Source organism: Aptenodytes patagonicus, chromosome 4 (genome assembly GCF_965638725.1).
Source record: "Aptenodytes patagonicus chromosome 4, bAptPat1.pri.cur, whole genome shotgun sequence".
NCBI lineage: Eukaryota > Metazoa > Chordata > Aves > Sphenisciformes > Spheniscidae > Aptenodytes > Aptenodytes patagonicus.
The window spans coordinates 61863152-61890172 of NC_134952.1; the positions used below are offsets into that span (position 1 = coordinate 61863152).

General features: G+C 41.1%; 1 protein-coding gene across 1 annotated transcript in view; it reads left to right on the plus strand.

Moving 5' to 3' along the window:
- Nucleotides 1–25236, plus strand: part of LOC143160105 (transmembrane protease serine 11E-like) — a 44741-nt gene extending 19505 nt beyond the window's left edge. The window contains exons 4-10 of the mRNA XM_076337650.1: nucleotides 3433–3500; nucleotides 6763–6926; nucleotides 16666–16704; nucleotides 19876–20071; nucleotides 20892–21151; nucleotides 21937–22079; nucleotides 23626–25236. Coding sequence (XP_076193765.1) covers nucleotides 3433–3500; nucleotides 6763–6926; nucleotides 16666–16704; nucleotides 19876–20071; nucleotides 20892–21151; nucleotides 21937–22079; nucleotides 23626–23787 — 1032 coding nt within the window. The 3' untranslated portion in view covers nucleotides 23788–25236. The remainder of the gene's footprint in view (nucleotides 1–3432; nucleotides 3501–6762; nucleotides 6927–16665; nucleotides 16705–19875; nucleotides 20072–20891; nucleotides 21152–21936; nucleotides 22080–23625) is intronic.
- Nucleotides 25237–27021: the final 1785 nt, after the last annotated feature.

Here is a 27021-nt window from a genome sequence, read left to right on the forward strand (position 1 = left end):
AGGTGGGAATGTTCTGCCCTCTTATTGCATCTGTGGTACTAGCCACTATTAGTTATTGTATTGGCATAAACAGACCAGCATGCAGGAGTGAAGTCCAGTTTGTCTTAGAAAATTATGCTGCATGGAGACAAGTTTTGTAAAAAGGATAGAAGATATGAAATTAAATTGAGGAAATGCCCGATGGCATTAAGCTAAACTAGCCAGCAAACATTAACTAAAGAAAACCGTGTTTGGACGAATGCTAAAATAAAGGCTGTCAGGAAAATGCTGCTCACTTGAAAGGAGCAGGACTAGGCACTTGGTTAAGAACGCTTATAGACCTTGCCTGCAGCAGCAACTGTCACCATTGAACAGTTGCTAGACAAGGGCCAGGAAAACAAGTGAGATGCACTTAATCAGTGGTGAATTTAAGGGATCTGGTCATGACGGTGTCACTTTTAAGTGGCTGTAACAAAAGCAAAATGCTTAAAATGAATGTAGATGGTTCTCCCAAGCAGGACCAGGTCCCACCTAATTACCGGACAAAGTTCTAGCTGCTTTTGCTTCCAGGGTTGTGACTCAAGCTGAAAAGAAAGCTATAAGCAGGCTGGAGAGAAATGTTTACTGTTTGATATGGGTGTGAAAGGCTTTACCGGAAGATGAACAGTAAAAACATGAGACAGAACATTAATCTTTGAAAGTTATTATCTGAAGGAATCTTGCTACATCTTTTCCTCTTGCATAAACTCTGTATGAATATAAAGATTACTGTTAATAATTCAGGTTACCAAAATCATCGTTGAAGGAAAGAGGAGATTTGGGACAGATTCATATCTGTCAAATGAATTCATCAGCAGGTGAGAGATAGGGGCCACAGTGCAGAGGTTTGGCCAGCATGTTTTTCCTGATAAGATACAGCAGATTACAAAAGTAAAAAATACCAGGTCAAGATCGAAGGTGTTAAAGGCCCTGCAAGGATCACTGGAAACAAAATCATTCTCCAGCTGTTTTTTTTATCTATTGGTGATGTAGTATTAAGGCAACTCTTAAGGAGGGGAAAGTTAGTGACACTATGTAACAGGAAAAGAAAAGTGGCCACTTTCTCATTCAGATAAGAAATTGTGAAAGAGAACGGAAGTAATACAAATCCAGTAATTTTGGTATCATTTTAAATCATATGCTTACTGTTCTCTCCCTAAAAATAACTAACATCCCTTTTGGATTGAATTTTCTGAAAACAATGTCTGTTGCTGATAGTTCAGTTGCATTTGGACTCCTTAGGTTCTTTTTGTAAAAAGCACTCTGTGTAATTGTGTTTTGTCAGATGCCACTGGAAATTTTTATCTTTGCTGCAGCACGTGATCAGACTGTATAGAACATCTAGGAAGTGGTCCCGGGTGAGGAGAGGAGAAAAGGAGAAAGCTGAACATGTCAGGAGTACAAAAAACACAATCACATGGGCTGCTCAGGCTGTAGCAGATACACAAGAGAAGGGTGACAGAAGTAAGGATCCCTGTATCTGCTGCAGAAATGCAGGTGGAAAGTGTAGCAAAAACACTTGCAATCTCTGAGATGAGACAGTACAGATAGCTTGAAAACACAATTGCCAGGAGGAGATAAAGGATTCAGGAATGTCATATTGACTTAACCCTCCCTTGCAAGGGACTGTGAATTCTTGCCCTCTTCAGTCCCAAGCTTAAAGTCAGCCTGCTTTCGCTTTACTCTTTAGCAATGTAGAAGCTTGAGGCATACCTCAGCCCAGTTCAAGGCGCTCTTCTGTTTGCAAAACACTCTGCAAAGAAGTCCCTGTCCCAAAGATCTCAAAAGTTCTCGGAGGCAGTGCAGCCAAAGATAGTACATGCCGTTTTGTGCCACAAAGCTGGCAGTGCTGCTTAACTACATACTTCTGCTTACACAATCATCAGTGAAGCAGTTAACATTGTGACAGAAATGATAAGCAAACATTGTCGTTAAAAAAAAAAAAAAAAAAAACAAACCAAAACTTTTTCTCTGAGGGCAAATACTTCCAATAACTGGGGGGGGGAGGGGGGAGAACAGGCTGCAGTTATAGGAAACAAAACACTTTAGTCTTGACTTCTAACTGTATGCCTCATAAAATGCAGTGGTAGGAGCTGGCAATCTGCAAAGTGACTGGATAAAGCTCATTCTTCATATATACAGTAGCTTGTCGCAGTTGATATATTTTTTTCCATAGAATTTTGTCTGTTCCAAATGCCTAAGTAATTCCAGATAACTGCCAGTAACAGCAAGACAAAAGATCAGCTCAATGCATGGCCATTAAGAACTTTTCTTTTTTTCCTTACTAATGTATGCTTAAAATCACCTTAAAATAATAAAATGTGCAGTTTTCATCTTGAAATTATTCTGCTTCAGTATCACTATGTAATGACATGAGGCTTCATCCTATGACAGCCAAGGCTGGAAAGAGGGGCTTTGTGTTCTTTGGGAGGAATCATCCCTGGATTTCATGCTTACATGCTTGTTTCTGGATCTGAAAGACTTCAGCATACTAGAAGTTTGAGAACCATTACTTTTTTCTTTCCTTTGGAAAACAGAAAATCTGGAGACTTGGCTAAATCAGACGGCCTTTATGGGCTAAAAACTACAAAAAAGACAACTTGCATGATTTTGCAAAGCACTTCTACATAGTTTTTCCTGTAATGCATTTGATGTTTACAGGATACGTTCGATTTACTGGGTCTTGCTGATAGGAAGAACTGCATAACTCACTAGTGACTTTGCTATTTCTCAATACTTCGGTGATCCTGAGCCATTCCTGGCAGAATTTCATGCCATGTTATGTCACACTGCCCTGTCTCAGACTGATCTTGTAATCTTGAGACGACATTCAGCCTAAAGCAGGATGTGGTTAAGCAGGCACCAGCAAAGATGTCATTTGGGGATTGATTCCTTATGAGTCCTAGATTTCCGATTTGTGATGAGAATTGCTTGACAATTCCCCTAGCATGTGGCAAATCGCAAGGGTGTTTGGGGGCTATAATTTGAGATCACTGGTAGTTTTGCTATAAATTTCTACAGAACCAAGGATAAGTGCTGTATCAGAAAGGACCCCTACAAGAGAGGCTCGGTGCAGTGCAGAGCACAGCATGCTGTATCCTTTCTGTAGGCCATCTTTAGGAGCCTGTGCTTTGGGAGATTGCAGAGTGGATGGGACAGAACTATAGTGGCACACTGATGTAGTCATAGGATATTTAGAAAAACGAGTTAACTTTTTATGATGTGCCTTAGGCCAAATGGGATAACGGTTAGGAAAAGTCTGGCAAATATTATCTAGAGGCTGGGCTGGATTACATTTCTTGGCTCTGTAGGCTGTGAGTTTGTAACTGAATGTTGTTTTCTGAATGCTCCTTCCAGCAACATGTCCGTTTCCCCCTTTTTTGTTGTTATCTTATATTTTTCTTTTTTCAACAGATCGACAAGACATTTTACAATTCCATTTTAAGGAAAAAATACATCCGTTCACGCTTAATCAGAGTGAGGTATGTGAGATTATAATAAATGCACGCATCTGAGATAAAATGAAATGTACACCAAGCCCAGCTAGAGAGCCATTTGATCTGACTGAGTAAAATGTATTTTATGTAAGACCGGAGCATAATCCCCAGTTGAGCGTAATCTTATTCTGAACCATGCCCTCCTTTGGATCTTGATGCAGAAGATAAACTTCAGTCAGTCCAAATTCTATACAAGTTTGTGTTCAGATCTTGAGCAAGCTTTAGCTAATTAAGCAGATATATCTTGAGCTATCTAAAAATAAAAAGTATTTTCAAAACTATTTCCTTCACTATAATGCAGATGTCATTTTACTTCTAATATTGCTACTGTGCTGGGCTTGTCAAGTAAAACCCAACCACAGCTGTGCTGGTTCAGAAGGTCCCACTTGTCATTGTTGCATCTCTAAGAACGGGCATAAGTAGGTGCCTAGGGAACAGTGGCAGCACGACGGACACATATGACAACTGCTTCTTCGTATGCTCCCTACCTCCAGCTATTTACCACTTGGGGTTTCCTGAAGTGGTTGTGGTTTGTTTAGCAGCCCCTGGTGGAGTTATTTTCCAAGGACTTGTCCAGTCTCCCCTGGACTCTTGGTTCGTGCACCTCAATCATTTAGTAAGGAGTTACTTGTGAAGAGCCACCTTCTTTGGATCATTCAATGGCCCCTAGTTCTTGTGCTGGAAGAGGTGATGAAAAGTTGATCTCTATCCCTCCTCTCCATGCAATTAGTGGTATCGGACACTCCCATCATATCCCTTTTCTCTCCTCTACCCCATGAGCTCTACTCTTTTTTTCAGTTAAAAATCCCAGCCTGCTCAGCCATTCTTTGCAGGAACTGTTCCTTGTCACCCTGCTCCATATCTCTTTCAGGTCTGCTGTCTCTGCTTTTTGAGATGAAGGGGTCAGACCTGTGGTTGGGATTATCATTGAGCAATGTGGGTTTTTTTCTCTTTTATTCTCTGTTCATTTGCCAATAATACCTAATGTTTGATTTGATTTTTTTCACCACTGTTGAGTGCTGAAAATGACCTTTTTATAGAACTGTCTGTTGTAATACTAAGGTCTTGTTCCTGAGTGACAGTGCCCCTCGCTTTGCGAGTAAACCTTGAATGTCTTAATAATCATGTGCTAAAGCTGCAAGACTAATGATAGCAGCCTCAAGATATTATTCTTGTGAATGTATTTCTCCTTGATCTTCTACAGTTTGTGACATTCTGCCTCCTGCTCTACCTTAGCTTAATCCCCAGTTAAGCAAATCACACAAGTCATTATTTGAATGTAGCTTTAGGAATATTTTTTGATACTGACTAGAGTATTTTATGTGTAGACAAGGTGATTTAAGGATCTGAGAGGCCAATCTGTAGGGAGAAGTAATATTTTTTCATTACTTCTTGTTCCCAAGGACAGACTGAGGTATTTGCTGTGATGTTTGCTGTGTTGGATGCAAGACTTGTATGTGCCAAAGCTTGTTTGCTTTTTCAAATATACAAGCTTTATGCCTCTTCAAGTGTTCAGACTGCAAGCTCTTTTAAGCAGGGTCATTGTTGTGAATTTGCTTGGAAAGTACAGTGCGTATTTTTTGGCTCAGTATAAACAATGCATTAGTAATAATGCCTGCTGCTCACTGAGAAAGACAAAACAAATCTTGACTAGGTGTCTTTGGCTCTGGACCTTTGCTATGTAGTGAGTGATTCAAGGCAGCCTGTACTTAGCTGAGGGTTTCGAGAGGTGTGGTGTGCTTGCAAGAGTTGATACGGTAATTCCAGTGTGGCACAGCACAGGAAGAGGAGTGGGGGGAAAGGTGAGGGAACACCTCAGAAATGCAGAGCAACACCCACAGTTGGACCAGATAATATCTGGAAAATAAACGAGCGCCAATCACGCTGAAGTTGGCACAAAGGGGAAAAACCAGCCTGTTGGAAAGTTCACGTATAGCTACTCAGTCTCAATTATGAGATCCGTGAGGCAAGGAATGTGTCTTTCTGCTCAGCTGTGAAACTCAGCACGCCTTGGTGTGCTCATAATACACGGCCTTTTATTTGCCCTTCACTGGCAATAGCAGGAATGTCTGTTTCATTTTGGTGTGTGTTCCTTTTGAAGATCATAACCTGATTGCATGACTTCTGTATAAGCTACTTGCCTTCTATTTTTAATTTTCTTATTTTTCCTTTACATAATTACAAATTTCCAAGATAGCAAGATATAACTGGAAGATCTTCTCTTTTCCTTTCCTATCTGAATGATGCGTAAGACAGAGCAACTTGCTTTTAGCTCGCCCCCTGTATGAAGTAACCTTGATTCCACCTGTTGTGGGTTGTGTCATTGCTTCTTGGCTCAGGTAGGAGGTGGCACAGGAGAGAAGGTTCTCGGTGCATGCTCTTATCTTCACTGTGTAATGACCAAGGGTAAGCCATCTGCAAGCACAGAGCAAGATTTACTATGCCAGATTAGACACTTTGGTGTTTGTAGTCTAGCATTCAGTCTCTTGCAGTATCTGATGATTTAAGGAAAGATAAATACTACTACCAGGTGAATTCAGTCTGTTAGAAGATTTGTCTTTCTTTTCTTTCCTCTGATCCTACATCAAAACCGTGGAAATGTGTGTCCCAGTGTGGGTGCCACTTGTACTTTTCAGTGAGATGTTAAAGGCCCCTTTTGTGGTCCATCTCTTGGACTGTGGTAAGTAGATTGTGGATATGCTGCTGAGTTTCCTTTATTGTTGCATAACGTGAGGTTACTAGTCACATTCTCCTAAGAGGTTGCAGTGGTGGAATTGGGTTGTGTGGTCTCTTCCTTTTGCTCAAGTACCTTTTTGATGATGATTGGAAATTTTTATTCTCTGTATGTACAGGGCCCTGGAAAGGTCTGTCTAAATACCATTAACCATCTACCTGATGTTTCTGAAGTGCTGTGTATCCAGCTTTTCATTGCAATCAAATCAGTTCATTCCCTCCTGCTCTTGTGTCCCAAGCACGTAGTCAGTGACTGCTTTTTAGACTCCATTATAACATTGGTCTGGCCATTTGTTCACAGAAAGCATCATGCTGCCTTCTAGCCTAAGATGCGTTTGACCATTCAGCATTTGCTTGGATTTCTTTTGGCAATTCCTTCTCTCAAAAATGTACAAAATGTTCAAAAATGTATCTGATCTTTTATGTTACATTGCCATTGCTAGAGGAGCCAAGATAAAAACTAAGAAATGCAGAAATGGGCTGAAGGTAACCAGACTGTTTCATTGGTTTGTAGCCCAGATGCTGATGGTGTGATGGCAGAGGCTTTGCTCACATTCTGGTTCTCCTCCACGGATTCTAGAGAAGCACTGCGAGAAAGAGTTGAAAGGATCTTACGGAGGGGCCTGAAAAAATACACAGGGCCCCTGCGAATAAATGTCAGATCTTCTACCATCTCAAGTAAGTATATTACATCTCTCTTAAAGGTAGTTCTTGCCCTTTTCTGATTGATGGGACTTGATTTTTCCCTTTTGATGGTGGCTGTTACTGAGTCTGAATGACAGTCTTTCCTGCTCATCGTTAGAACAAAATCAGTGGCAATGTATAAACCCCACCTAAGTCTTTAAAATACATCTTAAATATGGATAAACAGGAGCAGTTGCTTTGTGGCCTCACAGTACAGCCTTCGCTTCCCTCCAAACCGCAGTACCAACCTTATGCTACTATCAGGGTAAGAGTAGGAGCCTCGCCACAATGATTCAGTACACAGCAACACAAACATGCTCCCTAGGTCTTTGCTTCTCTGAGGAGCCTGAAAGTGCAGAAACTATGCTCGGATGACAGTGGGGAAACAGCCAATGCACTGAAAAAATATATTTGGTGGGAGGATCAAAATCCTTGCAAATTCCCCAGGGGAAAGGGAAAGAAAGGGAAAATGTTCTTATCTATGTGACTCCTCAGCTGAGGATCTAGCCCCTTCTTTGGAAAGCAGACCTACATCTGCAGGATATGAAAATTAACAGCACTATCTTTTTGATTTAGCGAATTACCAAACAGACACTGAAAGGTGGATTCCCCTCCTCTTCTACACTTCTGATCTGTTAGAGAATTTTTGTACAGGCTTAGACTCTGGTCTCTGACTTGGCTTCAGATATATACAGTCAGCATTTTTTCTGGGTGTCAGACTTTTCAAGAATGAGTTGCTAGTTGAAAGGAAGGGGCAGATACTTGCTCCATTTGTTTTTGCAGACCTTCTGCTTACTCCTAAGCACGAGGGTGACAGTACAGCACATGGGGGGGGGGGTACTGGCTGCTTGCTTTTCCACACTAGACTACTTAAACCAGCAGAGATCTGCAGAGGCCAGACGGCTGTGTTGAAAGAACAAGAAGCCTGGGCCAGACTCCATGCTGGATGGATCTAGACTTCCTCCCACTCAGAAATGACCAGGAGCAACCTCTTGTTCTGCCTCTTGGTGCTTGAACTGGGCACGTCGCATTGCAGCAATGCAGCGAAGCTCAAATATGAGGTGTCACACCCCCATTGTTTCTTAATGGGCCAACCAGTCTTCCCTATTGGAATGGCTCAGGATGATAGGTGACATCCCTTTGGGCAAAGAATCACCATTTCTCTGCAGTGTTGTTTATATGCCAGTAGTTCCTGTTTAGCAAAGTGCACGTGTAATTTCTCCCAGATAGAAATAGTACGTGGGCATCAACTAGTGAGATTCAAAGAGTTTTTTGGGTGGGTTTTTTTGTTTGTTGTTTTTTTTTTTTTAAAAAAGACAGTCAGGTCATGATTTAGTGACTTTTGAAGCTTCAGTTTAATTTGGTGCCTTACATAAAGGACAAAATTGGAAGGAGTACAAAAATGCTTGTTAGAAAAGGCCTGTGATCTTGTCATTGAGTTATCTGATTAGCTGCTTTTATTCAGTCTGGTAAATGTGGGAAGTGACTCAAAACTCTCTTTTAGTTGACCTTGAACTGCACTAGGGCTGTTACAGTAATTCACTAGTTGCTAGTTAAAAAATTAGCTGATATAATTGAATCACAATGTTTTCATCAAATATTTGGTCTCAGTAAAAGATGGCATCTCTGTGTTACTTTGATAAAGCTGTATGATAAACTTCATGTTGCTTTTCTTGGCTCTCCCAGCCTAACCATAAAACACTGCATAGGTCTACTACTCACTACAGGATTAGCATTGTGCAACTGTTACACGTGACACAAAGGAACATAAACAATACCTTGCCATTTCTAGGAGATGACAATAAAAGGTTCCATTTGGATCTTTCCTTGCTAATAGGATTTCAGCAGTGCTATGAGGCTTAGGCAAGCTCCTGTTGGTGCTGCTGTTTAAGAAAACCAGGTTGACTCAAGTGAATAGTCTAGAACGGAGCACTCCTGTGCTTTTAGAGGAGATGCAGGTCTCAATTTATAAAGCTCGTCCTCTTCCTCACACTGGGGAGAAGTGACAATTTTCAACAGATCCTGGAAGTCCAGAGAAGGATCTAGGTTTTGCATTTCTCACTTCTCTCTCCCCTCCTGAAATATCCTGTCCAACATTAGTATTTAAACCAAGGAAAGCTAAGAAGCCCTAGGGTTTTTTTTCCCATGCTCTGCAGCGCCTTTCTAAATCTTGCTTCATTGTAGCTTTGATGGTTTTGCCAACTGGAATCCTTGTTTATCTTGAGGCTATCTCAGAACATTTTCATAATGGCTTGTAAAAAATCATTAACTTGTTCATTGTAATCACCTTATCAAAAGATCCTAATTTGGGGGCCATGATATATCTTAGTTTAGCTAAGCATAGCTAACTAGTTGAACAAATCCAGGTGAGGCACTTATTTACATTGCATGCTAGGAGGGTCTGATAAGGAGAACCTCCTTAAGTCTTCCTCCCCGGATCTAATCATCTTGTTGTTCAACACCATGTCTCAACTTGCACTTCACTCAAAAGTATTTGCTTTGAGGATCAGCTCCAACAAACTCCTGCAAATTGGGTGCAACACTTTGGATCTTCAGCTGCAGTTCAGGGCAGCAGTACAAAACTAAGTGGTCTGCCAGACCAGGGGTAGAACTTGCTTTGCCTCTTCATTCCCGAGGATTGGGAATAAAAAGGGGATAAAATCTAAACTGACAATGTTTTATTAGTTCGTTTTTTTTTTTTTTTCAGAGAGAGAAGCATGATCGTACAGGTGTGAAAAAATAGCAAGTGTGCAAAACTTAAAGGAAAACAAAATAGTATCGTCTCTGTTTTGTATCATCACTAGTAGTAGATGTTCTTTACATAGGGCTGCAAAAATACATTTGTATCGGGGTATCTTCAGATGTGTTATTCCTCAAGTCCCTGCTTTCTTATTTAGCTAGACTTTAGTCCCCTGGTCAAGGACAGTGGTATCTCCAGACATCCACTATAGCTTTGATAGAAAATAGGAGGTGGTAGAGATCTCTGCACTTGTGTACAAACCCCACTGGAAGCCCAAATATTTTTTCAGTGGAGAATCAAGCAAACTAAGCCCTATCTTCTCTGTAGAGCAGTGCAAGGGCCAGCAAAATGAGATATCAAAGTTGGGTGACTTGGAAACATCCATGTTAGAACTTGCTTTTCCATTGGCACTGAAAGAAGAAGGTGTCACAGTTTGTCCTCTGTATAGTTCTGGCACCAAAGAGATCTCCTACAAGGCTGAATTTTTTTCCCCACAGTTTCTTGGTTAGAAGTAGAGTGACCTCACAGCCTGGATCCCTATTAAGCAAAGTATAGAGCAGCTTGCCAGACTGTTTCCCTTTGTCAGGTAGGTTGGAAGTCTCCCAAAATGTATTTTTGGGAATGTACTTCTGATGTCAGAAAAACTGGTTGCAAGATCACTGGCACTGTTCAAAGTGAGTAGGAAGTATTCCCACCTGTTGCACAGCCAAGGGTTTTGACCATGAACAATGAGTCATGAATTGTTTTTGACCAACAAGTCAACTGTTAATTGTTTCTATTTATCTGACATCTGGGGCTTGCAAAAGCTCCTTACAAATACAAAGTACAGAACCTGGGAGACAGATTCTCACTTCTTTATCGAGTCTTCAGTGGGAGACATGCAGATGAGTGTCTGACCTGGATGATTGAGGAATGTTTCATCTCAAATAATGTTTGTAGCAGTCTAGTTTTTTTGTACTTTACCAGCCACAACAGCAGCTTGGGGGAGTGGAACAGGACATGCATCTGTACATTGGGAAATACAGTGGAGATCTGACATTCCTCACTTTGATGCCATTAGTTTGGCACAAGGTGGTACATTTCCATGTTTGCAACAGTCTAGAGAGGCTGACTGAAATGGGAGGGACTGAAATGTATTTTAAAATGAATATTTTGCAAGGACATTCTTTGTGATGAAGGAATTAAGCAGGAAATAATCCTGGCCTGACTTCTTTGACTACCCAGATAAGTTGATTTAATTAATTTCTTCACTCAATTCTTGTTTTTCCCTTTCTCTGCCTTGCCTGCAGAGGTTGCAGGTGATTTGGGCTGCCCCTACTGTAGTGAGACCTTGATTGCAGCTGGGGCATGAGTGTAGGTCAGGAAGAAAAATAATGCTGAAAACTGTATCAGCTTGAATACATGCTACAGAACTGGTACATGAGGTCCTCATGCAGATCCCTCCTCGGGCTGCAGGACACCCAGATGAAGTTGTTTTAAGTATGCTGTGAGGTGTAGACCTCTGTCTGTCCTCATGGACAGATTTCAGATGTGGTTGATGGGGGCGGGGGGGGAAGTCATGGATGTGAGGACAGGTCCAGTGGACATAAGTAGGGAGGGAAGGGCTGGGTGACAGGGACAATTAGAGGTACAAAACCTTTGTCTTCTCTCTACCAGGTTACTCTTCCCTGTTGAAGGAATAAGAATTGCATCACCTGTATCTAAGCCATGTTTTGCTACTTCTACAAGGGTGCATAACTCTAGGGAGGTAATTCCTGCTGAGAGAGTGGTGATAATATTGGAAGGTTAGTGGGGAGATGTTTTAGGTTGTGTGCACTATGTAACCACACAAGAATATGACTTTCCTGCTGAGCCCAAAGCTCATGTTTTGCCATCTTTTAGGAAACTCCTGCATTTCCTTTTGGATACAGTTTTTGGAACATGACTGAATCTGCTGCTCACTGCTCTCATTCCCATTTCACCCCAGTACCTCGGGCCTTATGGTCTTTAACGTAATTAAAGAGTATTAGAGTAGAGTTATTATCCCCACCTCTGCCTGCACTGCAGGACAAATACACTGTGACATTCCTCTCAGCTGCCCGGGTTTGTGACCTACTGAAACTTGCTAGAGATCCTTTTTTTGCCTGCATGCACTGTTGTTACCCTAAATAACACTGAACTAGGTGAGCCCTCTGTTTCTGATGCAGCTGAGAATTTTGTAATTCTCTCCCTTTTCAAGGAAGTTGTTATTAAAATGTGACAAAGGACAGTGGGGAAAATGCTTCCTCTGCTCCCTGGTGCATTTCACAAAGCTGTGCTTCAAATGCATGTCCAAGAATGTGTTATTAGTACTGAAGCACGTACTTTTTCTCAATTTTTTTCCTGTTTACAATCTTCTCCTCCCTTCATACCCCATTTAAGATAATCTCTACCTTGTCTTCTCTATGTGAAAAAACAACTTACACAAGCAAGATGTGGGAGCTTGATATAAGAGAGGATGGAACATGCAGTTTGCCTTTGAAGCTAGCGGTTATATTATGACATATAGAAAGTCACGGGTGGAAATCTTTAAAGAAAATCAAATTTCTTGTGGGAATCAACATCTGTGAAAAATGATGTAATTGGGTAAAGCTGTATCAGATTTTTAAAACCGATTTCTCACCTTTTATTTTGCAGCCATCTCTGGCCCTTTCCACACTGAAAATGCATAATATCCCCTAATAAGGCATTTGCTTGCCTTGCTTGAACTACTTCAGTATAATGTCTGGTCCATTTATGTCACTGAGGGTTCTGCCTGTTATTTTCCTTTTAATATAAACACTGATCTCTGTGGCTAAAACGAAATGAGGCAGTGGACACAAGATTAATTCTTCTGATGCAGTGTCACTGATATTATTTAGAGACGTGGCAAAGCGAGCACATCTTTCTGTAGGAATCTCTGAATTCCTCGGAGATAAGTGGTCACATTCTCTCTGCCGTTAACTATATACCTGCAAATGTTTAGATGGCTGCCAAATAGATCCACGGGCTTTGGGCACTGAACTCCCTTAGAAATCCTGGCCTTAACTGGCTATTGCATATAAACAATTACCAAAATAAAGATGCTTTCCTGCTCTTGCTTACTCCCCTTTTCTTTCCATGTTTGCTGAAACACATATAGAATCATAGAATCATAGAATCATTGAGGTTGGAAAAGACCTCTAAGATCATCGAGTCCAACCGTCAACCCAACACCACCAGGCCCACTAAACCATGTCCCTAAGCGCCTCATCTACACGTCTTTTAAATACCTCCAGGGATGGGGACTCCACCACTTCCCTGGGCAGCCTGTTCCAATGTTTCACCACTCTTTCAGTAAAGAAATTTTTCCTTACATCCAATCTAAACCTCCCCTGCCACAACTTGAGGCCATTTCCTCTCGTCCTATCGCTTGTTACTTCGGAGAAAAGACCAACACCCACCTCGCTACAACCTCCTTTCAGGTAGTTGTAGAGAGCGATGAGGTCTCCCCTCAGCCTCCTTTTCTCCAGGCTGAACAGTCCCAGTTCCCTCAGCCGCTCCTCATAAGACTTGTGCTCCAGGATGAGAGTTGAGGAGTAAAAAGAAGTTATTTACTGATAAATTATTAATCTTAAATAGTAACTGCAAGTCACTGTTCTCATTAGTTGGAAATTAAGGCCAATAATTTAAGTGTGTTTTAAGGTTATTCTGTTTACTAAATATGCAAAATAACTGTATTAACAAAATTGCTTGTCCAGTTGGAGAACAGAGCCCTCTTCTGAAAGATGGAATCCCTAAGCTGTGTTTCAATAGACTGCTGTGATTTTAATTTAAACATTATTTTTGTCTTTTAAGCTGGCAAGCTTTAATTAAATAGCAAGTTCCATTTTACAGGTAGGCAATGCATGTTCAAGTTGAACTTGTTCTTGTTTACAGTGGAAGCCTGAACACTGTTTTCCTAAATGCGGCACAAACAACTATTTTTGCAGCTGTATGTGGTTGGGTCAAGATATGACACTTTAATTGTTACTAATTGATGCTTTTTCTTGGTAGTGCAAACAACTAGGGCAACTAGTAAATGAGCAGGGCAGCGAAATTGTCTCTCGTGCCTTACAAGTAATTGCTTCAAGGCAGGGCTTGCAACATGTTGGCTGGCACAGTGTGAACAGCTATGCTGTTGACCAGGCCAAAAATGTCAACCTAGTAACAAATGAAGGCAAGCACCTAATGAGGTAAGCCAGTAAGCAACCTGACTTTCAGCAGTATCGTGTAAGCCAAAGTGCTCCCTGCTTTTGATGGGATCTACTGTGGGCTCAGCTTATCTGAAAATAGTGTCAGTTAGTTCAGGTTTCCAAACACGTACACGTGCTCTGGGTTTGGGATCTTGGTTTTGAGTCCTGGGTATTGTGCCCTTGATTTCACCTCCCCTGATCTGCACGATGGGTTCCTGGGTCTGTTGCCAGACAGACCTGCTTTCACCTTTTAAAAACTCCTTTTACTTTGAGGTTTTCTCCATTGCTGTGGTGTTTTCTTTAGTACTTGTGTTGCAGCTCCCGGTGTGGGATTCATGGTCAGGGCACTGTATTTGGCAGATCTCTAAAGCAAAGCAGTGCCCCTCCCCTGCTGAAAACAGCATTGAATTTATTGACAGGTGTCACTGGCCTTTTTCCTTCAGCAGTGGGTGGGTGGGCGAGTACATTGGCTGCATAGTCATGATATATTATAAAATATGCTAATTAATATTATAAAAGTCAAAGCTGTACAGGCATGCTATTTAAGACTTGCAGCGTGTGTGTGTAAGACTTTTTTCTCCAGTTACACCCAAGTCGGTCCAACTGGAAGCAATAGGTCAAATTTTGCCCGTGTGAGGTTTGTACATTTTCTTGGTGCCTCGTAAAAAGGCAAACCGATATAGACAGGTGCCTTGCAGAACAGCTGCATGACTCACAGCACAACTCAGTGCAGTGAGAACATGCCAATTGAATTGTTTCCGGCACTGCGCTTGATCAAGCTGGTTGCTCCTTTTGTCTTCTCGATGAGCTTTGCAACATAATGTAAGTGTTAATAATTGACTGCAGGCTTTATAATTAGGCATTATGAGGTAAATGTATCTCCACCCAGAGAGGAGCTAAAAAAACATTATTAATGATACTGCACTTGAAGGCAAAAGGTGCTCTTTCATTGTTGATTACACTTGTTGGTTTCTTACCAGTTTTCAGCTATAAAATACTAGAGTGACCCAAATGATGAACTAGTTCTGAAGGTTGTATGAATTTCTAGGAAAACATTGGATGCTCATCATAGTTGAAATAAACAAGTAGGGCCAGATTTTTCAAAGCACTTCCTGCCAATATAAACATATAGGGGAAGTAGCCAAATCCTTAGCACAGCTCAGCATCCATTTTTTTCTCCTCGCTTTGTAACTTACCAAACGGTAATGTTTACACCATTGATGAATCCCTATGCTGGTGTAGCTTTTACTGTCTGGTATCATTACATTTTGATGTAAGGGATCTTGGCAACAACCAACCGTATTACCCATGGAAATTCACAGAATGCAACCGACATTCCTGAAATGCAGAAGTACCTGTACTTTAGGGTTTTCCTCCTTCTTTCATAGGAATTGAGAAAGTACAAGTGAGCATTTTTACTGAAAGGGGACCTCACAACTTGTTGCTTGCCCACCAGTAAAATTTATTTATCTTTATTATGTGAACAGTTCCTGTTTATAGTGAATAAGACTGTGTTGCTATATAAATGTCCAATTATAACTCATCTCCCATTCTTACAAAATAAAGCAGCGGCTGCAGGCACATACGGCAGCCCTAGCACTGCCTTTCCCCGCAGTCAAGCTGTACATGCACTGGAGTTCTGTTTGTTTCCTTTTTCTATCACAATGTGCTTAATGTCATATTAAGAAATGAATGAGTATGTGTCTAGTAATGGTGGATTGCAAACATGCAATTCACACTGCATACCAGGAGGAGTGTCAAGCCCACAAGCAAAACACAAGTGATATAAGCAGAATAGGCGACAAGTATGAACCAGAGCCCTTTGCATTCAAAGGAGACTCCTCCTGGCTTGGTGTGGTTTGGATCAAAACTAGGATATTATTCTGTGTAGCTGCAAAGATAAAAGAGAAATGAAGTAAGTGGATAAGGACAGGGATCTGCTGAGAAAGTCTGTCCAGCCGCAAAATGTGAAGTTGTGGATGCTGTACAAGAATCACTATGTAATTTAAAAATTGTATTGAAAGTGTAATTTTTTAATTTATTTTTATTTTTTAAAATTTGTTCTGACTGCTGGCAACTAAAATGGTAGCTCTAGTAAAAATAGCATTCTGGAAGAAGGGGAATGGATTTATACCTTGAGCCAATGCTTGTTATTGTCAGCATAAGCACACTGTATTGTCCATAACCATGCATATTAAAGGAGGGAATACATTGCTAGAACCTGCTGTGTTGTACCAGACACTCTGTTGCTCAATGAGATAGGAGGAAGGAGAGTGAGCCCCTGCTATTGTAAGCTGGCATTGCTGCAGTGAAGTCAGTGCCTTCTGATCTCCAAGAGGGCACAGAGTGAGTACCAGATCTCCTCTGGCCCTCGCTCTGGTGTAAAATGTGGCAAGTTGATTTTTTACAAAAAAGGAACTTCAAAACTTTCCACTAAAATTTTCTCCCCAACAAAATTGTGGATCTTGAGTAATACAGGACTTGTTTTGTCTGTACTCCCCTCCAGAAACAGCAGGGTCCAGCAGGATAGGGGAGACCCTGTGCCTGGTCCTCAGAGGATATTGGCTGGCTGGAGAACAGCAAGCAGCACCGCAGAGAAGAGTGCCATAGCCAGCGCAAGAACGTGACCACGTATGAGCTACAGTGGTTTCTCTAGCAGCGCCCCTCAGCTGTACCTCCTGTGGTGCCCTGTACTGAAATAGCTGTGGGGTGGGACGACCATGCAGATGGGAAACCTTGTCTGTGCTGTCCTGGCCTTACCCTGACTGTTTGTTTGTTTCAGATATGGAGACGAAAAGAGCAGAAGCCCTCTTCAATGACAGTAAGTGAGGGCTTTTTAAGCCTGGGAAATCGCCAGTTGTTTTAATTGGCATTAATAGTCTCTGAGCACTTTTCCTGACCCTTAAAAACCTTTTCTCATCCTCTTGTCTAATGAATGTGACCTTGTACTTCACACACGAGCCGTGTGTTTAGAAATCCTGCTCAGTCATGAGGAAGCCTTTTTTATTAGTGTCTTCTGGGATACGTAGGAAGACTGTCTTGAAAGTAGTGGTGATGTGGTAAAAATACCTTCTAGAAAAAGTCTACACCCACTGCTGAGTTCCCTAGTCAGTTTTTTCTGCAGCGAGATGTTCCTTCTGTTAAAAATATCAGCAATTCTGTGAGAAAAGAGCAAACGATGAGAAAAGAGCAGGTGCTGAGGGCTCTACAGAAATCCCCAGCGTTGGGCAGGGAGGAGACACACAGGTCCTGCTGCGTAAGTGCCTATGGCACGCTTCTGCCTCCAGCAGTGCTGGTGTGGAAGGTGGAGGGTGCATCTTAAATGTAAACCCTGCTATCTAGGAAACATAGGACTTGGCCAGTGAGGGCTGAGCACTGATGTTCAGGACACTTGCTTATTTACTAGCCTGATCCAGTTGCTGTTGGTACTGGTGAGAGCTTTTACACTGTGTCTGCTTAATCGTGTATTTGGACATGCAGAGAATAAGCCATGTTTCTATATGAAAGCTAAGCCATTTCAGGTGACTCCTAGGTGTATGTAGTAAAATTGAGTAAGTGAGGAGGACTTCCAATGAATAAAGGAACTTAATTGCTTGGGCTAGTTGACTGCTTTCATGTCAGGCACAGCAGCTAGCTGAAAGGTGTACTATAATGTGCTGAAGGCAGGAGAGTCCTTATCACGGATTTGAGTGCATTTTATATTTGAGTAGATTATAGTTAGAAGCAATCTCTATTATAAATTGATTAAAACATGTACTTGAATAGAATACTTTGTCAAGTCTAATCCTGCCTGCACAGGGCAGACACCCTGTTGTCTGTCTCCCTGATGTAAAGTTATTAGAACTGCATCTTGGAGCAGTGACTGCGGAATCTGTTTCATATATGCTTGTCTTGGATGCTGTAGCATAACAACTCATCTCCACCTTGCTACCAGTTATTTTCCTATACGCACATTAAGTGATGAGATTTACACCTGAACATGTACCATCATATTGTTCAATTGGTGCTTTAAGGATGGCAGCCTAGCAGAGACCTCTAACGCAGCCTGTGAGTGAGAAGTGCCCCAAAAGCCGGTAGGATTGGGCACATGCAGAAGAGTTTTTGGAATAATGGCTTTCTGTGTGCTCTCAGAAATTGGGAATATGTCATTTTCTTTAGTGTGCATTGGAAGGAAAGAAGAACTATGAGGAAATGTACAGAAGTTACATCAGCCTGTGATTATAATGAAAATGTTCTGGATTTTGGAATGGCTAGTAGCACAAAATTGTTCCTTATGGAAATATAAGGCAATATGATTGGTCTTCTCAAGGTATTGCTGTAGGGGTTAAGTTGAGGTATTTTGTTTTAGAGATGTTTTTAAGCTTTCAGAGAAGGAAGTCAGCTTGTTTGGAGTTCTCATAGTCATAAAAAGCCATATTTGCTTACAAGTTGGGCTTCTTTTAACTCTGGGAAGGTTTGATCAGTTCCTTAGCAGCAGGCTGTCAAGTAATGGAAGATAAAATAACATCACTTTTTGGGTCCGTTTTAGGTGCTGGTGTTCTGGGCACTGATGGAACTGAGTTTTTCCCTGTGTTTTGAACACTGACTGCTCATGACAGGATTGTGCAGTTTTAGGACCAGTAATTGAGGATTACCAATAGCTTTTAGGAGGGAAACATGCTAGTGCAGACAGTCTTATCATTTATGGTATATTCTCCAACTTTCCTTTCACACGGAAGGTTTTGGACAAGTAGACAAGTAGATTTAGATTTCACTGATTTCCTTCGTTGTGGTTTTAAACCTCAGAACAGGGCAGACTCTATACTGAGCACGAGCTTCTCAATATTGTATGGGTTTTTTTTTTTTTTCAAACTTACGAACAGCTTTCAATCTGCTGTGTTACTGCTGCTGCTTTTGACTGTGAGGTCCTGTTAACATAACCCTGTGCAGATTCTAGCAGGAAGGGGCAGAGGTTACCCTGTGCGTGGCTCCAGTGTTTCGCTTCTGAGGACTTCAGGGGCCCTGGGGCTGGCAGCTCTTCAGTGACGTACTACCGGTTTCTGCTTTGTTCCCTTCTGGGTCACTGTCTGCGGGAGACAGGCAGTGCAATGGTTTGGATTGTGTTGTCACTATGCAAATAATTCTTAGCTCTGTCTCTTTTTCAATGAATTGGGATAGTCCTGTCTATCAACTTTCCTAATGTCTAGCTGAAATCGGGGCCTGGATGAAAACTAGTGGGTCTTGGTCCAGGTAAGATGGATTTGATGCTGTTTGGATGGGAGAAGACTGCTGAAACAGCTCTGTCCATTGAGGAAGTTTCTAAAGCTACAGGGGAGCTTCAGCTGCTCCTGACTATCCTGAGTTTCGTGGCTGAAACCATGGATGTTTTCATTTCTCTCTGGGTTTGGACGATAATACTTTTTGCCATGGATGCACACCGTGCTGGAGGTATCCATGCCTTTGTCATCTCTGGCTTGGATTAGTGTGATGCTCTTTGCCTGAGGTGCCTCTCCAGGTCCACTTGCAGACTGCCATTTGTGCAATGCGCAGTTGCCTGTTTCTAGGTGACATCTTGCTGATGTAATCTGTGTGCATGCGTGGTAAAAACCCATGGCTTGGATCATTCCCATCTTAGATTTTGCCTTGTTCATGTTTTAACCTAATGACAAATTACCTGGAACATTAAAGTTAGCAATCCCTGTGTTTGGGAATTGTCTTGGGTGTGTGGTGAAGGTTTTGATTCCTGATTTGGGCTGCTCACGCAGCTGAGCCTGAATGGTTGACCATCATGGCTTTCCATAACAGTCAGTTTTTCATTCAGGCTTCTAACAGAATGGGTTGTGCATGAGGATCTCTGATTTGGGGGACTGGTGGAAGGTATGTTTTCCTGTTGATGTTAATACTGTTAGAGAACCTAGGTGGTGTGTAATTTTACATATGTTTTCCACAGCCATTAGCAGGCATATTTACTAAAGAGAAGAACAGCTAATACACTCTTTCTCCTTTTTGACAGTCTGTGGGTTACGGCAGAATAGATCAGTCAAGTCAATGGCAAAATCATCATCGTTGCGAATAGTCGGCGGATTGTCTTCTGCAGAGACCGGGGACTGGCCGTGGCAAGCTAGTTTGCAGTACAATAATATCCATCGCTGTGGTGCAACACTCATCAGTGATACGTGGCTTGTATCTGCAGCTCACTGCTTCAGAGAGTAAGTTCCCAATCTTAAGAGAGAATCTGCAGCAGAATGTGCCCCATGTGTATCAAGTTGTGTGGCTTTCCAGATTTGCACCACACCCCTGACTCTTTCCTGGGGAACAATTTTCTGCCTTGGAGAGGAAAAGTCAGGGTTAAGCAGACCCATCACTTGAACGTTTCAGTGAGAAATTAAAGACTGACTCTTTGAAGCAGAACTGGCAATGGTGTTAGTGGAAATCAATAGTCATTTGGCAGAGAAGTGCAAAAAAGGTAATGTAACTGAAATGGCAGAGTATTTGTTTCCCGTTGCACTAAATGTTTCTAAACGTGCTCCTTCGTGTTACAACTAGGTTGTTGCCACTGCAGGCTGCTACCGGAAGTTATAATCCCGCATTCCTACTGCTCCATTCAGCCATGCACTCCCAGCGCTTTTTTCTTTCAAGCATGGCAATTGTGAAGCTGCAGGGCAAGTTAAGATGGAACAGCTGATTGAACAGATTATTAACATGCAAAAAGAGTAACAGAGATGAACAGTTTTCTAGCAGAAGAGCTTTTTGACTTGATTACACCCTGTGGCCACACAATGGCTAGATCAGGGACGAGGAGCGGGGCAGGAGTATGAGACCACAGTTGAGGAGGGAATGCAGGATTGCCCTCTTCTAGCAGCAGCCCACAATTACGTGGGACATAGTGTTATGGGAAGCGATGGATGCCTTAGGAATCTAGTACGGAGCTGGCTTGAAGGAGCTTTACAATAAAGGTGCTCACCAAGTTTAAAGTCCCAAACGCTTATATTTACAGCTAAATACTTACAGCACTCTTACCTTTTTCAGCATGAGTCACCCTCGGAAGTGGACTGCTACTTTTGGAGCTCTTTTGAAGCCACCAAGCTTGAAACGATCAGTCAAGATTATTATTATTCATGAAAAGTACCGCTATCCAGAACATGATTATGACATCGCACTTGTGCAGCTCTCTAAACGAGTTGAGTTTACAAGTAACATACACCGCGTTTGTCTGCCTGAGCCATCTCAGACTTTTCCGTACAATATTTATGCTGTCATCACAGGCTGGGGAGCACTTACCAATGACGGTGAGTCCTGAGTCTACCAGGCGACCTGTATGTTACATAAAGAGTGGCTCTGATCTACTGCTGAATTGATACCATTTCTGTAGCCATACGTTGTATGGCAACAAGCCTAATGCTTTGTCTATAAGCAATAGGTTTGTTTAATTGTAAGCAGCAGTTTCTTGTTCTAAAATTAGACTGGACAAAGACAGAGCTACAATCCACTGAAGCAGAAAACAGGAAGAAGACTGTTCTCTTTTTCCAGTCTTTCCATTTCATATTGTAAATTTTTAAGACAGGTAGTCCAGCCATGCATGTGTTTATATAGCACCTAAATAAAGTATTTTCCCAGCCCTAGCCAGAAGCTACAGATAACTCTGCACATTTACCTGAAAGCCCACAGAGTGAGCCGCAGATGGTGACTTATCCAAGCTCACATTCTTATCAGGCCATGCTAAGAGTAGATTTAGCAATGGAAGCAAGGAGTCTTCATTTCGTATCATCTGCCCAAATTGCTAGGTAATTTGTGTTCCATGGTATTATATGGAACAAGTATAAAATACATGGTTTTACACTTAAGGCACTATGTACCATGCAATCGTTACGTCTGTCTTAATTGTGCAGTTCCTAACTGAGACTATGAGTATGTACATTTTCCTTAAGGGCCTAACCTAGACAGATTGACAAGCAAAACCTCCACATTAAAGCAAGTCAAGCTGGTCCTCCGTAAGAGAACATTAAATGCTCTTCCTGTGTCTTAACTACTGCAAAGTAATTCTGATAAATACCCAAACTATATTTCCCCTCAGGTCCAACTCCAAATGCTCTTCAGGAAGCAACGGTGAAACTTATCAACTCAAACACTTGCAACAGAAAAGAAGTGTACGATGGGGACATAACACCCAGGATGTTGTGTGCTGGATACTTGGAAGGAGGAGTAGATGCTTGTCAGGTAACTGTAGCTGAAAATTAGAAAGGAAAACTGTTTTAATGCTGACTCCAGTATCTGGTTGACCAAATCTTAACTGACAGTGTATTAGTCCTTTAAATAGGCTCCATTCAAACAGGAATTAAGTTGTAAAGTGAAACAGCATTTAGTACACGTCATCTAGCACACAAAACCCATACTAAGAGAGCTAAATTAGTATAATATTCAGAATTTAAACTTTCATAGCATGAAATGGAATTCTTATTCTGTAACTCAGGATAGCTGCTACAAGCCCATTTGCTTCTCATAATTTCTTGTGTGTGAAATCTAACTAACAATTTGCTTGCAAAGTGATATGACAAGACATTGACAGAGATACTAAATGCTGAAATACTAAATACGGGCTAAAAATTTAATGTCTCAAGTAGCCAAACCAGACATCTGTACAGTTGGGAAAGAAGAAGTTTAAGAACGTAGCAGTTAAGTTGCCAGCAAAAATGCACTATCACTCATTGAAATTAAATTCTGGACTGGATCATCTCATAACAAATCTGTTATGACATGATCTTTGGTAACAGACTTGGATCAGCGGAAGGAAAACTGTCTGAAACAAAGATAACGATAAGGAAGCTAGGTGTAAATGGAATGGTAAGGATACGTGTCTGGTGCAGGTTTGCAAATGTTGCAAGGAAATGCTTATGTTCAAACAAAAATATTTCCATAATGTTTAACTTTTAAATAACAAATAGAAATTACCTTTTTACAAAGAATGCACTCCTAAGTGCTGGTTCAAAACAGACCCTTTCCAGAATCCCAGTCCTACAGATTTATGCCTGAAGTAAAACTCCCTGCAGAATAAGTCTGGAGGCTCAATTCCTCTGTTTCTCTCTGGCTTGGCATTGAAGAGACCTGAACAGAAGGGTGCAACTGCTGTTCATTTCAGTAAAGCATTTTGGTGGAAGATGGGGAATTTGGTCTGTTGTGTGAGGATTGCCTTTCAGCCTGTAAGGTTTCCAGTTTAATGATGATTACCATGTCATGCTATTAACAGTATCTGAATTCAGCCTTTGAAAGTGGCTAACATCTTAAGGAGATAGTGTCTAATTAGAAGAAGTCTGATGAAAGTCTAATTAGAAGTTCCTGATGAAATCCTTTTTGAAATGTTATTGCTGTGAGTGACTAAAAAAATTTGTTGAAAGGATAGTGGTTACTGAAAAAAAAAAAAATTACTCCTGTTGGCTTAGATTGCTGTATATATATGTGTTTCCCTACTTTGTACAAGGAGGAAGACAAGGCAGGTGGGAAGCAGTGTTTCACAAAACAGAAGAGAAGCTTTTTTTTTTTTTGAATGTAAAACCACAGAGACAGGTCAGGAGGTTCCATGGCAAACAGGAAAAAGCCACAGACTTCTGACTCAAGTTTCAGAAACAGCCTGGATTCTGCACAAATGGCAGCTCTTGAAATACTGCTCGCTTGCTACTCTTATTGGATACACCCTCCTGTCTCCGGAGAGAATTATATTTTCCCTTCTGATCAATTAAATCTTTTTTTTCCCCTCCTCTTTCTCTAGGGGGACTCTGGGGGACCACTCGTTACTCCAGACTCTAGACTGATGTGGTACCTCGTGGGAATAGTGAGCTGGGGAGACGAATGTGCCAAACCAAATAAACCTGGAGTTTACACACGAGTGACTTATTTCCGCGACTGGATTACCTCAAAAACTGGCGTCTAATTCCAAAATCAAAAATGGATTTAACTACATAGACTGCGTGTAACTCGTATGTGTCTGTAATTCTGAAAGGTTGTTTTTTAGTATATATATTCCTATGTAGTTTTGGTTGAAGCAACCTTTGCCTGCAGCAAGCGCCATCTTTGCTGTCAGAGATCCTAACCCCTTGTGAATTTATACTAAACGTATGAGATTTGTTTCAAGGCTCAAAGATGAGGCAGGCATTCTCACTTATCAGAAATTATGAACTGACATCATTAAACTAACATTTAAAAGCTACCAATTTACCTGCTTTATAAATACAAATATTTTCCAGGAAAAAAAAAGAAATTTTTCTTTAGCCATGGCCGAGGTCTGAAGCTGAAACTTCTTCCTCCAGTGAAGCAAATGCTGTCACAACTGTGTTTCTAGCAAAACGAACCCGTGATTATTATTCTTGTTAGAGACTATCATCTGCACAGACTGCAGCAGAGACCCGGGATGCTCACTCACCCTGTTCGGTGGCCTTGACAGCTAACAGTGGATCAGCCAGGACTGAGGGTAGGTCTTAGCTAAGGAAAAGGAGGATTTCTGTGCTTGCAGTAAGTTGGAAGGGAAAAGAGAAAAGATTGATGTTCTTTTGAAGCACATTTTTAACAGGACATTTTTTGTGGATTCTGTGAAGTTCAAGTTACTTGAAAGTGCTGTTGTGGAAGTGCTTTATCACAATACTGTGCTGCTACCTCTGTACCAGTTGCCTTCTGGATCTACTCTGTTCAACTCAATATGCTTAAGATACAGAAACACAAGCTCTACCCAAATTTGTTTGTTGTGTGTCCCCACAAACAACCTTCCTGGAAGGAAACCCAGCATTTAAATTTGTGCTAAAGGAAAAATAAATATTCACCACAAACAGGGAACTACCTTTTTTTGTTCAAGAAATAGTGTGATTTTTCCAAGGACATACCAGACAGTAGAAACCATCTCACTGCAAAGAAAGCAATTAGTGATACTGTCTTGCTTCACTGATGGATTCATCTTTGTCATGAATGAATATGATCCTGTCTTACGAGGCTGAAGAGTAATTTCATATTAAAGAACAGTCCTGATAAGAACTTCAGAATAAATGCAATCCTTATACATCGATTGAGCCCTTTTCCTACCTCTGTGCATGACATCTCATGGATTGCTGGTAGAAGGGGGTCCAGTGACATGACTATTACTGTCCCCTAGAGCCCAGGCCTTCAATATGAGGATCCAAAATGTCACTCCAGTACTGTCTCCTGCAGCCTTTGAATGGCCACAGGACTGTTTAGGCTGTGAATGCAGGACTCTCAGGAGTCTGCATGAGATGTGAAAGAAGCTGCAAGCCCCACAGCTGAACTTACTACAGCTGAAAATTTCTCCGAAGCATCCTGCTTCCCCTTCTGCTCAGGACTAGGTCTTTCCTCAGCCTTCCTACTGTGCAAACTCTCCAATAATCAGCATCCCTGGGAATGAGATGCTCGGCATTTCTTGAAAACTCACCCCCTGAATTACAAGTCTACATATGGATGGAAAAGCCTATGTTTAAGCCTCGGTGGTCGAGGAGGGGGTTGTCTTATTATTAGGCTCCTTCCAGTTTTTCTATGTATCTTTTTGAATTTCAGTAAAAGACAAGATGCCTTATCTCAAAGAAATCTATTGAAGGTTTTAGATTAGTTTTGGTTTTGAAATAGTAGTATCTTTATTCTGATTTTCCATGTCCATTACAAAATGAAAAGGATCTTGGGACAGTTAAGAGGATAGTTAGGTGCAGCAAATCCGTTTCCTTAATTTATTGATGAAGTTTGTAATTTATGCACTTTTGAGTTGCTGCTACTTTTCAACTAAGAATTTACTCTGGGCCAGGTTCAGTTACAAAATAGAAACTTCATGGAGTTTTGGATTAGGTCACCTGGAAACACTGTTTTCTTCTAGTGTTCAGGTTCCCTTTTTTCGAAAGCATCCTTTGAAAAAAATTACATCTAGTTTTTTGTGCCTTTTATTGCTTTGAAGGTGAAAATCATGACAAGTGTCCTTCCTTATAATCAGCTGATGAATTGCAATTGAAAGTAAACAGTAGTTCACTTTCATAGATAGCTAAGGCTTTGTTTTGCACTTAAATCTATCTTTTTGACTAGCAAATGGAGGGGCAACAACAAGGAGGTGAGGCCCAGATTAGATACAACCCCTATAAACTGGTTCCTACCTCACACTGCAAGTGGCATGTATATATAATACCTTTAAAAAGAGAAAGGCAGCCTTTATTTTCAGATTTTCTCGTGAGAGGCCAAACAGCCAAGACGTGTGTGGGAGAATGTCTACCTTACTCAGGGAGTCCTGAGCCAGCCAGATGCACTTTTCACAGATATTTTTAGCAAACTGTCTGGCCTGGGTTTGTCTTATACTCCATGTCAGTGTTTTATTTATGAAGACTCTGTTTGTTTTCTGTCCTAGAATACAACAATGATAATGTGTGATTAAAGAAAAGATTTTTAAAAACCTTTATTTTTGTTGATGTTAAGATTTAGCAAGGATTTAAACAATATAAAGGTAATATGTTTCATAACATTAAATGTATTTAAAAACAATTGATCCTTTTTTGTCCTTTTTTTGCTTAATAATAACCAAGCTAAAAATAGTCTATTTTGCATCATATACAAATCTTCCTTATTTTGATATAAGACTATTCTAAAACTGCAGCTCTTTCTGTTCATTCCCCATCCTAGGAATTATTTGTCTTTAACAGTGGTTGGAGCTTTACAGATGTTTCAGCAAAGACAAGGTGGGACACCTGCTTTTCTAAAATACTCAAAGGTGAATTTCAGTTAAGCTAGTGCTATGCAAATTTGAGAATGGATCTGAAGCTTCATCCAAGAATCCACCACCTTGCTTCTGGCCTTGGAAAAACTTATCCTTGTAACATGGCATTCCTGGCAATTGGCTGTAGGGAGGTCTACACAGCTGACATACCAATTCTCCTGAGATTTCCCAAGCAGATTTAAAGCATCAAGAAATGTGTATCAAACTTCTGGTTATTCAAATCAGGTTGTTTGAGGCTTGCCTAATGCTAATTTTCAGCCTGGAGCACAAGTAGGAAAGAAATAAGAGGCTGATTGCACAAGGCCTAATCATGTGAGGAGGTTTGGTTGAATGACATCAATCTGTCACCCAGATTTCTTATGTAAGTAAAGCTTGTAGAAACTCCAATTCCATATCTGCTGTTCCTGTTAACAA